This window comes from Microcebus murinus, chromosome 1 (genome assembly GCF_040939455.1).
Source record: "Microcebus murinus isolate Inina chromosome 1, M.murinus_Inina_mat1.0, whole genome shotgun sequence".
NCBI lineage: Eukaryota > Metazoa > Chordata > Mammalia > Primates > Cheirogaleidae > Microcebus > Microcebus murinus.
Genome location: NC_134104.1, coordinates 121,712,496 through 121,725,736, shown reverse-complemented (window position 1 = coordinate 121,725,736; position 13,241 = coordinate 121,712,496). Strand labels below are relative to the sequence as shown.

Sequence of the window (13,241 nt, the reverse complement as noted above, 5' to 3'; positions counted from 1 at the left end):
TCGCTCCTTATTTGAAAAACTCTTCAATGGAATTCCCTTTTTATCAGAATAAAATATAAATGTGTCCCATGGCTCACAAGGACCTGTTTCATGGCTTCCTTTTTCTTTGAACAGTGGCAGCTGGAAAATGGATAGATAGACAAAGCTGAGACTGTTTGTTTATACTTTAAGGCTTCTGCAATTATCTCTTCTACTTCGATCTTCTCGTGGCTGGCTTTTTCTTGTCATTCAGATCTCAATTCAAAGCCATCTGCAAAGAGAAATCTGGCTAACCATGACATCTAAAGTTACTCTAATGCCACTCTGTTATTTTTATCACTAGCACTTACCAAAATCATATTTATGTTCATTATCTGTTTCTCCTAACTACAATGTAAGATCTAGAAAAGGAGGAATGTCATCTGTCTTGTTCTCTGCATATCCTGAGAGCTGGGTATACAGTGGACAATAAAGATATATTAAATGAATAACCTAATCCTCCTTGCATCTACAAATAAAATTTTCTTACAACAGGAGTGTTACAAGAAAGAACAGAATATAATGGACCTCTAGGTCACTAGTTCTAGCTTATAATACCATGTCTGTGCTTTGTCAATTTGCTTTCCTATAAAAATTGCATTTTCTGCAAAATCAGTAAAATGTAAAAGTTCAGTAATATTCACAATCTATGACAAAACCACTTAAGAGGATTAGCCATGGAAATCTTATAATGGCTCTTTCCTTCCCATGTCAATGACTCCAACTAGCTTAGCAAGAAAAACCTACCAAACCAAAAATACATGCATAAATAAAAGCACTTACAAACACAAAAAGATAAGATGAAAGGCACCACACCACACTCACACCATTCCAGCAAACACAGAGCACCTCTTACTACTTGCTAACTGGAGCTTGAAGTCAGATGTCAACACTTACTTTTTTAAACAGACCTTGTACATAGAATTGTGATTTCTAAACAATGCACTCATTTGAACACAAAAAAGAATGCACTGAATGTTGGAAGGGACACTAGAGTTGAACCACTCATGAGCGTAATACATAGTAAGTGCTGTATCTGTTGATTGAATGCCTTCTAAGAATGCAGGTTATGAACAAAAACATCTGTGATTTTATGATTGGTTCAAAGGAACTTTTTTTTAGTCATTTGAGCTGGGCGTGGTGGTTTACACTTGTAATCCCAGCAACTTTGGGGAGGCTGAGGTGGGAGGATTGACTGAGGCTAGGAATTCAAGACCAACCTTGGCAACACAGTGAGATCCCATTTTTTAATTAATTAAAAAAAATTAGCCAGGAGTGGTGTTTGCATGCTTATAGTCCCAGCTACTCAGGAGCCTGAGGTGGGAGATTGCCTGAACCCAGGAATTTGAGGTTGTAGTAAGCTATGATTGCACCACGTCACTCCAGCCTGGGTGACAGTGAGATCTCGTCTCTTAAAAAAACAAAACAGACAAAAACCCAGTCACATTCAGGGGGCTGAATATTTCATAAAACCAAAGAACCATTGTTAATAAATGGTACAGACAAAATCATGCACTCAGCTTACTTAGACGAGACTTACTTATGTACTGTGTGAGCTAATTTTACTTACGTACTATGTGAGCTGTTGATATTTTTCCAGATGAGCTGCTGAAATAAAGCTTCTTTAAAAACAGTAAAAGCCACTGCCATTCTCCCTTACATACCTATGAGCAGCCATCCTCAAACTACGGCCCGCGGGCCACATGCGGGTATTTTTGTCCATTTGTTTTTTTTACTTCAAAATAAGATGTGTGCAGTGTGCACAGGAATTTGTTCATAGTTTTTTTTAAACTACAGTCTGGCCCTCCAATGGTCTGAGGGACAGTGAACTGGTACCCTGTTTAAAAATTTTGAGGACCCCTGCCTATGATGATGGAGTAGTAGCAGACACCTGCAAGCCCAATTATTTAGGGCGACTATTCAACTCTGCCATAGGCCAACTAAACCTGAGCATAAATACACAAATACCCCTAATTTATTGGCTCTGGAGAAATGCTTCAGTGTCATAATAGTTCCTGTAACAATAATTCCAACTTTTCATTAGAACCTGGAGGCTGAGTCAGCTGTAATGTGTTAGGACTTTGGAGCCCGAGTGAAATACTCATGAAATAAAACATGAATATCTAGCTGTTGCATGTTCAAAGACTTAATAGATGCAAGAACTATCCATTATGAACAATATTTTCACTCCTGTCATAATATAAAACAAATCCTTTAATTGTTCAAGTGTTTTAAAAAACAATTTTATACTTAAGCCAGCCTTGAAGATAAGCACAAAATTTATCAGCTTACATTTTTTCTTAAACCACAACACAAGCACCCACTCTGTGCATAGCACTATTTTAGGTGCAATAAAAGGGAATCTTAACCTTAGAGACATGATTTCACTTTCTGGAATTGTGTTATCTCCTTTTCCAGAGAGTAAAAATAAATAAAATCACCATTGCTTACTATGGATCTTCCCCAATCCCCTTCTGGCTCACAGAAAGGCTGACTTCTGCCAAATTTAAGATATAATGAACTCAGCTCTGTTTTCCCCAAAACAAAAAAGCAGAAGTCTTTTTCACTAAAAAAGTAAACAATTTCCCATGCAAGGGCAGTTTGCTTCTAATAAGTATTTTAAAAAATTCTTTCAATTTTTTCTTCTAGCTTTTAAGTTTTCTTCCTCTGATATTGCCTTTTCTTGTACAAGGCAAACCAGACACCTTTTTATGATGTTTTCCTTTCTTAAGAAAAGTATTGCATCTTGAAGACAAACCATTTCCAAGAGTAGTGATAAAAAATAATATTAAAACAACTTTAAAGGTGAATCACCTACATTACCTTGAAGTAAAAAAATAAAAAAGCAGTTGGCACTAAGATAGCTATTCCAAATATCTGTGTCTAAACAATTAAAAAAAACTGTTTATTTATTTTGTAAGAATGCACCCCTAGTCCAAAGTAACTATGTTTTAAAATAATTTTGGCCAAAAAATTTACAAAAACTCTTTCAGTTCAACCTAATAAAAGTGATATCTAGAAAATATTCCACATTATTAAGTCTGTCTTTAAAAGTTCAGATTCTAAAGCAGTCCTAAGGCACGATGTTCTGTAAGACAAATGTGCTTCTGTTGGCATTGTGATGTATATGAAGTGTCCATGACAGGTTCCAGGTGAGCCCCGACAGGCACCTTCCTCCTGATGCTACAGGACTGTGAGAGAAGAGTCAGACATAGGCTCCCAGGGCTGCATGGAACTCTGTAAGACACTGTACCAACTGCTGAAACTTGGGCCTCTCCTCTGGATCTAAGGCCCAGCAACAGGCCATCACGGCAAATCTGCAGAGAGACAAAAATGGAAAATTTGGCTAGTGATGACACAGTACTCCTAACCTTTTGGCTAATTTCAAGCCAGATATGTTTTCTATCTAAATGTGGGTATGGAAATGACGATATATTAAAAATAGATCAATTTTACTGTCTGTTGACAGTTCTAGAATCAAAAGAAGCTAAAACAAATTATTTGGATTACATGTGTGAATTTCAATTATTCGTGAAGGCGTATCAAAAGATTTCAGCAGATCCAGAGATTCCATGTAAATACCTAAACCATATTAATAACCTATGTTATCTTATATTTATGTTCTGAGAGAGAGAACTTGGAAGAAGAGGACATTTTATCTAAGTTCTAAGAACCTTGGATCTATAGTAAAATCAGTGCAAAAGCTACCACCTTGTCATGGTGTAGAAACCTTCAGGGAGGTGGAGCTGAGAACACACTCATCTGTGCACCCAATCATCCCTGAAAAGCCTCCTGCCCACCCCACATTCCCATTATATGGGAAGATTAGCTATGTGATGAAAGCAAGAAACAGAGCAACCATCCCGCTCACTAGCCTAGAATATCTTCCCTATATATCAGTTGATACTAACTGGCAAGACACAATGACAATGAGAAAGGTTTTTCGCAACTATTATACTACGTCCTTAGGGCTGTATAAACAAAAGTCAGGTCCTCACTCTATATAGAATAACTAAGATAGTATTCACAACTATGAATTCAAAACTCACAGTATTCAAAAAACTCATAACTGTTTTCTCGCTATATCTATTAGTCTCTCAGACTAATTTGCAGTACTTAGATTGTGTACTACCAATATAAGATGCAAGAAGTACTAATGTCAAATGCATGAAACAGTGAATGAATCTGCCTTGGTGGTTCTCTACCAGAGTCTAATTAAATCCAAAGAATCATTTTCTCAAAAGGGAAGGCTCTGTCTGAATATGAAAATCTGCTCTTCTTCTCTTATCCCGGCACAGTAAACGGAATAAAACTCATGTTTCAAGCTCAGAAAAACTCACAGTTCATCAGGACAGTTGATTGGCTGGGCTATTCGGTAACCGTCTTTCAAGTACGCGGCCATTTCAAAGGGGTCGATGTCCACATAGGGTGTCTGGCCCAGAGTCATAAGCTCCCACAGCGTCACTCCAAAGGCCCACTGGGAAAGGAGCAGCAACACAATGAGGGGAAACAGCTGTCAGGGTGCTGCTGCCTATAGCCAACTATATGCCAAAAATAGCAGTTCTATTAACTCCTAAGGAAAGCTAAATATTACTTACAAAAAGAAGTCTATCATACCCAGTTAGTTTCTCTTGTAGTGACAAAGGAGAGCATCCTTTAATGTGAATATTAAGTATTACATATTCCAAGTAATTAGATCTGTTGGAAGGAACAGTTTTTTTTTTTGTTTTTTTTTTTGAGACAGAGTCTCACTCTGTTGCCCTGGCTAGAGTGAGTGCCATGGCGTCAGCCTAGCTCACAGCAACCTCAAACTCCTGGGCTCAAGCAATCCTCCTGCCTCAGCCTCCTGAGTAGCTGGGACTACAGGCATGCGCCACCACTTGGCCAATTAATTTCTTCCTATTTATAGTAGAGACGGGGTCTCACTCTTGGTCAGGCTGGTTTCGAACTCCTGACCTCGAGCAATCCGCCTGCCTCGGCCTCCCAGAGTGCTAGGTTTACAGGCGTGAGCCACCGCGCCCAGCTGGAAGGAACAGTTTTTATTGTTGATTACAAGCTGCACCACCCACAACCATAAATTACATCTAAGATTTTTCTAATATGAAAATTTGTAACTTTAAATCTTACAGCCTGTATTATTGAGTGGAAAACGAATATAATTTTAGTCTAATTAAAGGGAAGAGCATCCTAAGTGAAATATGCAAATTAGGCAAAATATAACTCATGGATTTTAACCATATTTAAACATTTAAATTAACAGATGAAAAGATCTTCCAACTTTGCATAAATAAAAGATCAGATTTCGTTAAATTCAGCATGTGAAGTACTGGTAGGAGTAGGAATGGTAAGCAGGGGCAACAGTGCCCATTCATGGTCTGCTCAGGGTTCCCAAGTTCGGCCCAGCCCTGGCTGCGCTGTGGCCCTGGAGAGCATGTGGAGGGCAGACAATATGTCCACACAGAGCTGCTGCCATGTACTGGGAAAGACTGAGACTGGGGACTCCCACTTATATCCTGCCATATGTGAACCCCGAGATCAGAACAACTGAAGCTAGATAAGGAGGAGGATACCTGTGTACCACAGTATCAGATTATGAGTGGCTACAAGTTCCAGGCATTTTGCATCCTTTAATGCATTTAATATTCTCAAAAGAACTGTGAGAATCATTGATATTATCCCAATTTATAAGGCGAGGAAACTGAGGCTCAGAGAAGTAACTTGCCCAAAAATACATTTTTTAATGAGTGAAAGAGAAAAAATAGAAAAGAAGGAAAAAAGAAAAATATCAAACACAAGTCAAATGCAAGTCTGTTTAAAAGACTTGCATTAATGACAATAGCATTTCTTATTAGAATCTATATAAATAAGAAAACAATGGATTGTTGTCTCTTAAAATATTTTAAAAACTGTCAAGGAAAATTCTATATCAAGACAAAATACAGAGTTTTTCAGACAAACAAAAGCTGAGAAACTATGTCGCCAACAGACCTGCACTGAGCGGGGAGAGGGGGCAAAACTGTCCCCATTTAAGAACCACTGAGCTAGACTGAACCAAAACAACAAAATTAATATCAGGAATGAAAGAGAAAACATCATTTCAGATCTTATAGACATCAAAAACTATTATGAACTCAATTTTATGCCAATACATTCAATAACAGATGAAATGAACACATTTCTTAAAATACAAATTACTAAAACAGACACAATAGCAAACAGAAAATGTATACAGCCCTAAATCTGTTAATGAAATTGAATTCATCATTTAAAACCTTTCTACAATGAAAACTTCACATTCAATTTGCCTGGTGAATTCTATCGAACTTGAAAGAAAAAATAATAAAATAAATCTACTAGTTTCTTAGGGCTACCATAACAAAATACCACAACCTAATGGCTTAAATAATAGAAATTTATGGTCTCACAGTTCTGGTGGCTAGAAGTCCAAAATTAAGGTGTCAGCAGGGCCATGCTCCCTTACAAAACCTGTAGGGGAGAATTCATCCTTGCCTATTCTCAGTTTTTGGTGGTTTCCAGCAACCCTTGGTATTCCTTGGTTTGTGGCTGCAGCACTCCAATCTGTCTTTACTTGACATTCTCCCCTCATGTGTCTGTCTCCCTTCTCTTCTTAGAAGGATGCCAATTATGTTGGATTAGAGCCCATGCTAATTGATATTACCTCGTCTTAATGTTAAATCTGTAATGACCCTGTTTCCAAATAAGGTCACATTCTGAAGTACCGGGGTTAGGGCTTCAACCTATTTTGGGGGGGGGGGGGAACACAATTCAGCCTATTATAGAATCCTACACAAACACTTTCAGAACAGAGAGAAGGAAGGAACACTTCCCAATCACTTTGAGAGAGCATTATCCTAAATATTAATACAAAAACCAAAGTATTCAGCCTTTGGAACCTAATATTGTTTTCATTAACAGGGATCATTTAGATGGAGCAATGGCCAACGTTAAGGTCTATGCTTTGCAAGTAGGGGATGCACAGGGGACAGGTGGAGAAGGATGTATAGTTTTAAAATCTCCATAGAGACTCGGAGCCTAAACTTCTCTTAAGCCTACTGGGATGTTCTTTTCTGGTTAAAAAGGGAAAAATGATTTCAAATTAATAAAAGTTAAATGACAGTGTTTGCTCATATCTAGTTATTTGCCTATCTTAAAAACTTACTTCTATATGTTGACAATATTGCTTAATTTTAAAAATAGTGTCCAATTTCCAAAGAGAAGGTAATTTACTACACAGATGGAACAGAGCCCAAAGAAGTGAAACTGATTGGAAGGGTATTCCCATCCCTTCTTCCTGAGATGAAACAGGCCTGTTCTTTTTCACTGATTGTGGCAGAGCTGTGGGGAATAAATAATCAAACTAGATTTTGGAGGAAGAGACAATGGGAATTGGTGAAAAGTAGATACTGCCATTTTGTACACAGGGAATAACTCCATTCACTGACAAGAGAAGTACATTATAACTTCTGACTCTAAAGGACTTTGACAGTAACGTTGGCAGTATTTAAGATCAGCAGTTGTACACAGATACAATAACAGCACAATGTGTATAAGTTGACATTTAAAATTTATGTCTTTCACATTGTTTTGTCCACATTATCACTAAACACTCACCTAATGTTCTCACATTACATACATATTGTAACACTAAAAGACATCATAAAAAAGAACAACGAAGCCAAAAGGTACACTGTAGTTTCATTTCCTTAAAAACCAACAAAAGTTATTAATTACATGTCGTCTAACCAACCCTTAAAAAAATAAACAAGACAAAATTGCACAAGGATGATTTGTGGAAAACTTTTTCTCTAAAGTCTTCTGATAACTGAATGATTAAAAATTCAGACAGACTTATTCTATAATTTCCTTCTGTTTGACGTCGTTGGAAAGGGAGCAATAAGAAGGTCAAGCTGTTCTTTCCAGGGTTTTATGAAAGACTGAAGCTATGTCCATTTAAAGAACATTTAGAGAGTAACAGTGTTCTTCTATTCATCTTATTCCTTTTCCAACCTGTGTTATTTTATAGCTTTTTAAGATAGAGGACATAAAACATTTTTTCCACTAAAACATACAAAGATGTGGCTTGTCAAAAATGCATAAATTCTTTTTTTCTTTTAATGTAGCGCTACATAAAGTTGGGGCTACTGAATTAAGAGATTTCTATTCGTTACTTCAGGAGCTTATAATGCAAGGCTCACTTCAGTATACTACACACTGCCAAGAAAAAAATTCCACCCAAATTTAAATTATCTTATCTGGCAATAGTAAATGTATAATCAGGTATTTTATGGCTAGGCCTTTCTGTTAATACTAGAAACCTAACCTCTCTTTGTCACATATGGACATGGGTTCAGATAACCAAACTGCAATGAAATGAACCGAGGTCATGTGCTTTCCAAGCTTGACCAATGAGAATAATCATCTGGGTGCTTGTTAAAAGTATAGATTCCCCAATCCTATCCTAATAATTCTGAAGCCTGGAACATTTTTAAACAAGAGTCCTAAGAAGGTCTTAAGATCCAGCAAATTTAGCAGCTAGTCGTAGATATATTAGCGTAGTAATCAGGTAGCAAAGATTGTTTTGGGGGTTTTGTTTGTTTGTTTGTTTTTGAGACAGTCTTGCTCTGTCTCCTGGATTAATGTGCAGTAGGGCATTATCATAGCTCACTGCAACCTCAAACTCCTGGGCTCAAGCAATCCTCCTGCTTCAGCCTTCCAAGTAGCTAGGACTACAGGGGCATACCATCATGCCAAGCTAATTTCTTCTATTTTTTATAGAGATAGGGTGTCACTCTTGCTCAGGCTGGTCTCAAACTCTTGGGCTCAAGTGATCCCCTACCTTGGCCTCCTAGAGTGCTAGGATTACAGGTGTGAGCCACCGTGCCAGCCACAAAGACAGCTTTTATTTATTTTTTTACTGTAGTATAGCTGACATACAATAAACTGCACGTAAAGTAGTCCATTTGGTTAAGTTCTGACATATGAATACACTTCTAAAACCATTGCCAAAATCAAGATAATGAACATATCCGTCACCTCCAAAAGATTCTTCTTCCTTTGATCCCTTTCTCCCTCTAGCCACCACCACCTCAATTGTTTCCGAGTACCCATTAATCTTTCTGTCACTACACAGTAGTTTGCATTTTCTAAAATTTGATATAAATAGAATTATTCAAACCATATACTTTTTCCCTAGCTTCTTTCACTCAGAATAACCACACTGAGATTCACACGAGGTAGAATGTATCAACAGTTCATTCCTTTTTATTGTCGAAGAGTAGACCATCATATGGATATAACAGTTTACCCCTTTGTTGATGGACATTTAGATTATTTTCAGATTTAGCTACTAAAAATAAAGCTGCTATGAATATCTGTATACAATGTATGTTTTTATTTATCAAGGAACAAAATGACTGGACATGGTATATATATCTATTTAACATTTTAAGAAAGTACCAAACTATGTTCCAAAGGGAATGTACACATGTTCCCACCAGCAGTTTAAGAGAGCTCCAGCTCCTCCATGTCCTTTCCAATACTTGGCATGGTCAGTCTTTTCAATTTTAGCCAGATTAATGGTTTTGTAATGATAGCTTACTGTGGTTTTATTTTGCATTTCCCTAATGACTAATGCTGTTGATAATATTTTTCAAACTTGGAGAGAACATCTTAAGTTTTCTGACCAATAAAAAAAGGTATATACCTCTCCATTTATGTATGTCTTCTTTAATTTCTCTCAGCAACATATTGCAGTTCTCAATGCATAGTTCTTTTACATTTTTTGTCAGATTTATTCCTAAGAATTTTGTTTTTGATATTAAATGTTTTGTTTAAAATTTTAATTTCCTATTACTTATTAGTGTACAGAAGTACAACTGATTTTTGTACATTGATTTTTGTATAGTGTAAGCTTTCTAAACTCACTTATTAGTTCTAGTAGGTTTTTTGGATTTTCTCTACATAGATGATCATATTGTTCCACAAATAAAGAGTTTACTTCACCCTATCCAATCTTTTCTTGTCTTAGTGTACTGGCTACAACCTACAACTAAGTGTATACTACAACCTTAGTTAGTGTACTTGCACAACCACAAGTACAGTGCTGAACATAAGTAATGAGAGTGGGTAACCTTGTCTTGTTCCTAGTATTAGATAAAGAGAATTCAGTCTTTCACCATTAAATACAATGTTACTCTGGGGAGTTTTTTGTAGATGCCCTTTATCAGGCCCAGACTGGATGGTCAGGGGGACATGGCTATCTCCACTTAGGTTTCAAAGGGTGGGGCTGCCTCCCCAGGTCTGGTGGGCCAAGATGCCCCTGCCCTGTGCTTCTGAGGGGGGGCCAGGCAGAGAGCCACTGAGGTGGTTTCCTACCCAGCCATGGGGGTGCTATTGCCATCCCAGTAGACCTGGAAGGCAAGTATTAAGCCAAATAATTATTCTTGAGTCGTATCATTTAATATGGTTTGCCCTGTTAGGTTCTGGACTTACTTGGGCCCATTACTCCTTTCTTCCTTCCTATTTCTCCCTTTTGGGATAGATATGTCCATCCAATACCTCCCCACCATTGTATTTTAGAAGCACATAACTTTTTTGGTTTCATAGATTCAGAATCGGAGAGGAATCTGCCACAGGATAAATTGTACCTTGAGGCTCATGCATACCTAATGTAGATGATATTTAGATAAGACTTTGAAGTTAAGAATTCAGAACTGATGCTGAAACAAGTTAAGACTTTTAAGGCTGTTGGGATGGGATAAATGTATTTTGCATGTAAGGACATGAATTCTGGGGTGTCAGTGGCAGAATATGACAGACTAAATGTGTCCCCTCCAAATTCATATGTTGAAGTCAAAACTCCCAAGGGATGGTATTAGAAGTTGGAGCATTAGGGAGGTCATTAGGCCATGAGGGTGGAGCCTTCAGTAACGGAAGTGGTGCCCTTATAAAAAAGACCCTCAGAGAGCTCCCTTGCTTCTCATGCCACATGAGGACATATAGAGAAGACAGACATTTATGAACCAGGGAAGGGCTCCCCAACAGACTGAATCTGCCGACACCTTGATCACAGATAGACTTCCCACACTCCAGAACTGTGAGAAACAAATGTCTGTTGTTTAAGCTACCCAGTTTATGGTAGTTTGTTATAGTAGACCAGATACACTAAAACACTAACTCAACTTAAAAAATTGGCAATCTTTAAGCATAGAGTCATATACAACTGAAAAGAGAATACTTGTGCTGTGAATCTGTCCTAGGTTCTGTGATTAGGAAAGACAGAGGAGCCATCACTGGATGCCTACCAGGCCATTACATGCATCTGTTATTTATGGCATTTTTCTCCACTGTACCGATGCTTAGACATTACTCCATCAGAACACTGGGGCTATCTGAAGGGAATATTGAACAGAATGATAAGTGCAAGGCTCTAAAGGAATGGAAAAAAGAGAGACGTTCACAAGATTTTATGAGTAAAATATCCTGAGAACCAACTACAGAAAATACACCCAGAGCAACTATTTAATCAAAGGACAGCAAGTGCTCACTTCTGAAAATATATGAACTATTTTTAAAGTATTTAGTGAATCCATTTATTTCACATTCCAAGGGAAATATTAGGATGATTAAAATAATACTATTAAATAAAACTAAATATCTTTATATTAATAATATTACATTTAAAATCTTTATTTCCTAATGTCTGAAATGATCCTTGTACCTGTAGATTCTTCTTAATGTCTTTAATATTAATTCCTCTTAACATGAACTTCATACCTAAATAATAGGTCTAAGATTATTGATATGTAAAATCTGCAACCATAAAGGAAACAGGTAACTATCAGGAATCTAAGCATTACTCTAAAGTTAGTAATTAAATAATAAACAGAAAGTTTTCTATACTTTTAAAACTAATAAGCATCCTGTGATAACCCTAGCTTTCTCTTCAATACCACAGTAGTTCAACAGAGCACTCTTCATAGATACGTAATAAATGTCAGGCTATCCTGCTCAAGTCTGCTCGGGGTATGGCAATGACCTTCCACAGCACTGGGCAAATAGAAAGTAATATGAAATAATGTGTAGCCTCTGGATAACTTTACAGATTTTTTTCCCTTTTCTAGGTAATTGTTAATGTTCACAAAATAAATAATGCAAAGGCACGAGGAACACATTTTTATTTGCCCTACCCCTAAAAACGATTCAAATGCCTTAAAAAAGGATCTCTTCATTGACATAAATCACTCTAATAAGACTGGCATGGGCCGGGCGCGGTGGCTCACGCCTGTAATCCTAGCACTCTGGGAGGCCAAGGCGGACGGATCGCTCGAGGTCATGAGTTTAAAACCAGCCTGAGCAAGAGTGAGACTCTGTCTCTACTATAAATAGAAAGAAATTAATTGGCCAACTAATACATAATTAGTAAAAAATTAGAAAAAATTAGCCGGGCATGGTGGCACATGCCTGTAGTCCCAGCTACTAGGGAGGCTGAGGCAGTAGGATTGCTTGAGCCCAGGAGTTTGAGGTTGCTGTGAGCTAGGGCTGACTAGCTAGGCACTCACTCTTCTCTTGCCTAGGCAACAAAGCAAGACTCTGTCTCAAAAAAAAAGAAGAAAAAAAAAAAAGACTGGCATGGAAGTCATTTCCTTGACTTGTTTTTCCCAAGAAAACGCTTTTTAAATACAATGTATTACATAAAACCAAGAAAACCAGTAAGAAAGAAACTCTTAACCATGCATTTCTGAGTGCATTTAGTCTCTTAATAGAAGGTAGTCTCCTAACAGAATTACGTTAGCTACTATAATTAGCTAAATAATTCAAAGAAGATATAAATCAAAAAATGTTTTCAAATAAAGGAAAAGAAAGTCACATAAAAAAAACTATGGCAGTATCCACATTTGATGAAAACAGAATAAAAACAATATCCAGAAATTCATAAGAATGTCTATGATGACGTCGTATCTTGGAATAAAATTAGCAAGACATTTATAACTAGTCAAATCTAGTTGTGCATATTTCCTAAGCTCAACAGTTAAAAGTTGACATTAACATTATAAGAATCTTGACACACTGAAATACTGAATCCTTCCAGTAAAAATGGTGAAAACACAACCCAGACAGGCAATGTATTATTTTTATGATAGAAAACATTAATGTGTTTCTAAACAAATCATATAGATTTTTTAACTATAAAAAATGTAAAA

At 37.1% G+C, this 13,241-nt stretch overlaps 1 protein-coding gene across 2 annotated transcripts in view; it reads right to left on the bottom strand.

The window, feature by feature from the left end:
* Positions 1 to 2,894: 2,894 nt before the first annotated feature.
* The window catches only part of RYK (receptor like tyrosine kinase), an 89,658-nt gene continuing 79,311 nt past the window's right edge, over positions 2,895 to 13,241 (bottom strand). For both annotated transcript variants that reach the window (XM_076005350.1, XM_020288009.2), the window contains exons 14-15: positions 4,359 to 4,495; positions 2,895 to 3,335 (exon numbers count right to left, since the gene is read on the bottom strand). In XM_076005350.1, coding sequence (XP_075861465.1) covers positions 3,224 to 3,335; positions 4,359 to 4,495 — 249 coding nt within the window. In that variant the 3' untranslated portion in view covers positions 2,895 to 3,223. The remainder of the gene's footprint in view (positions 3,336 to 4,358; positions 4,496 to 13,241) is intronic.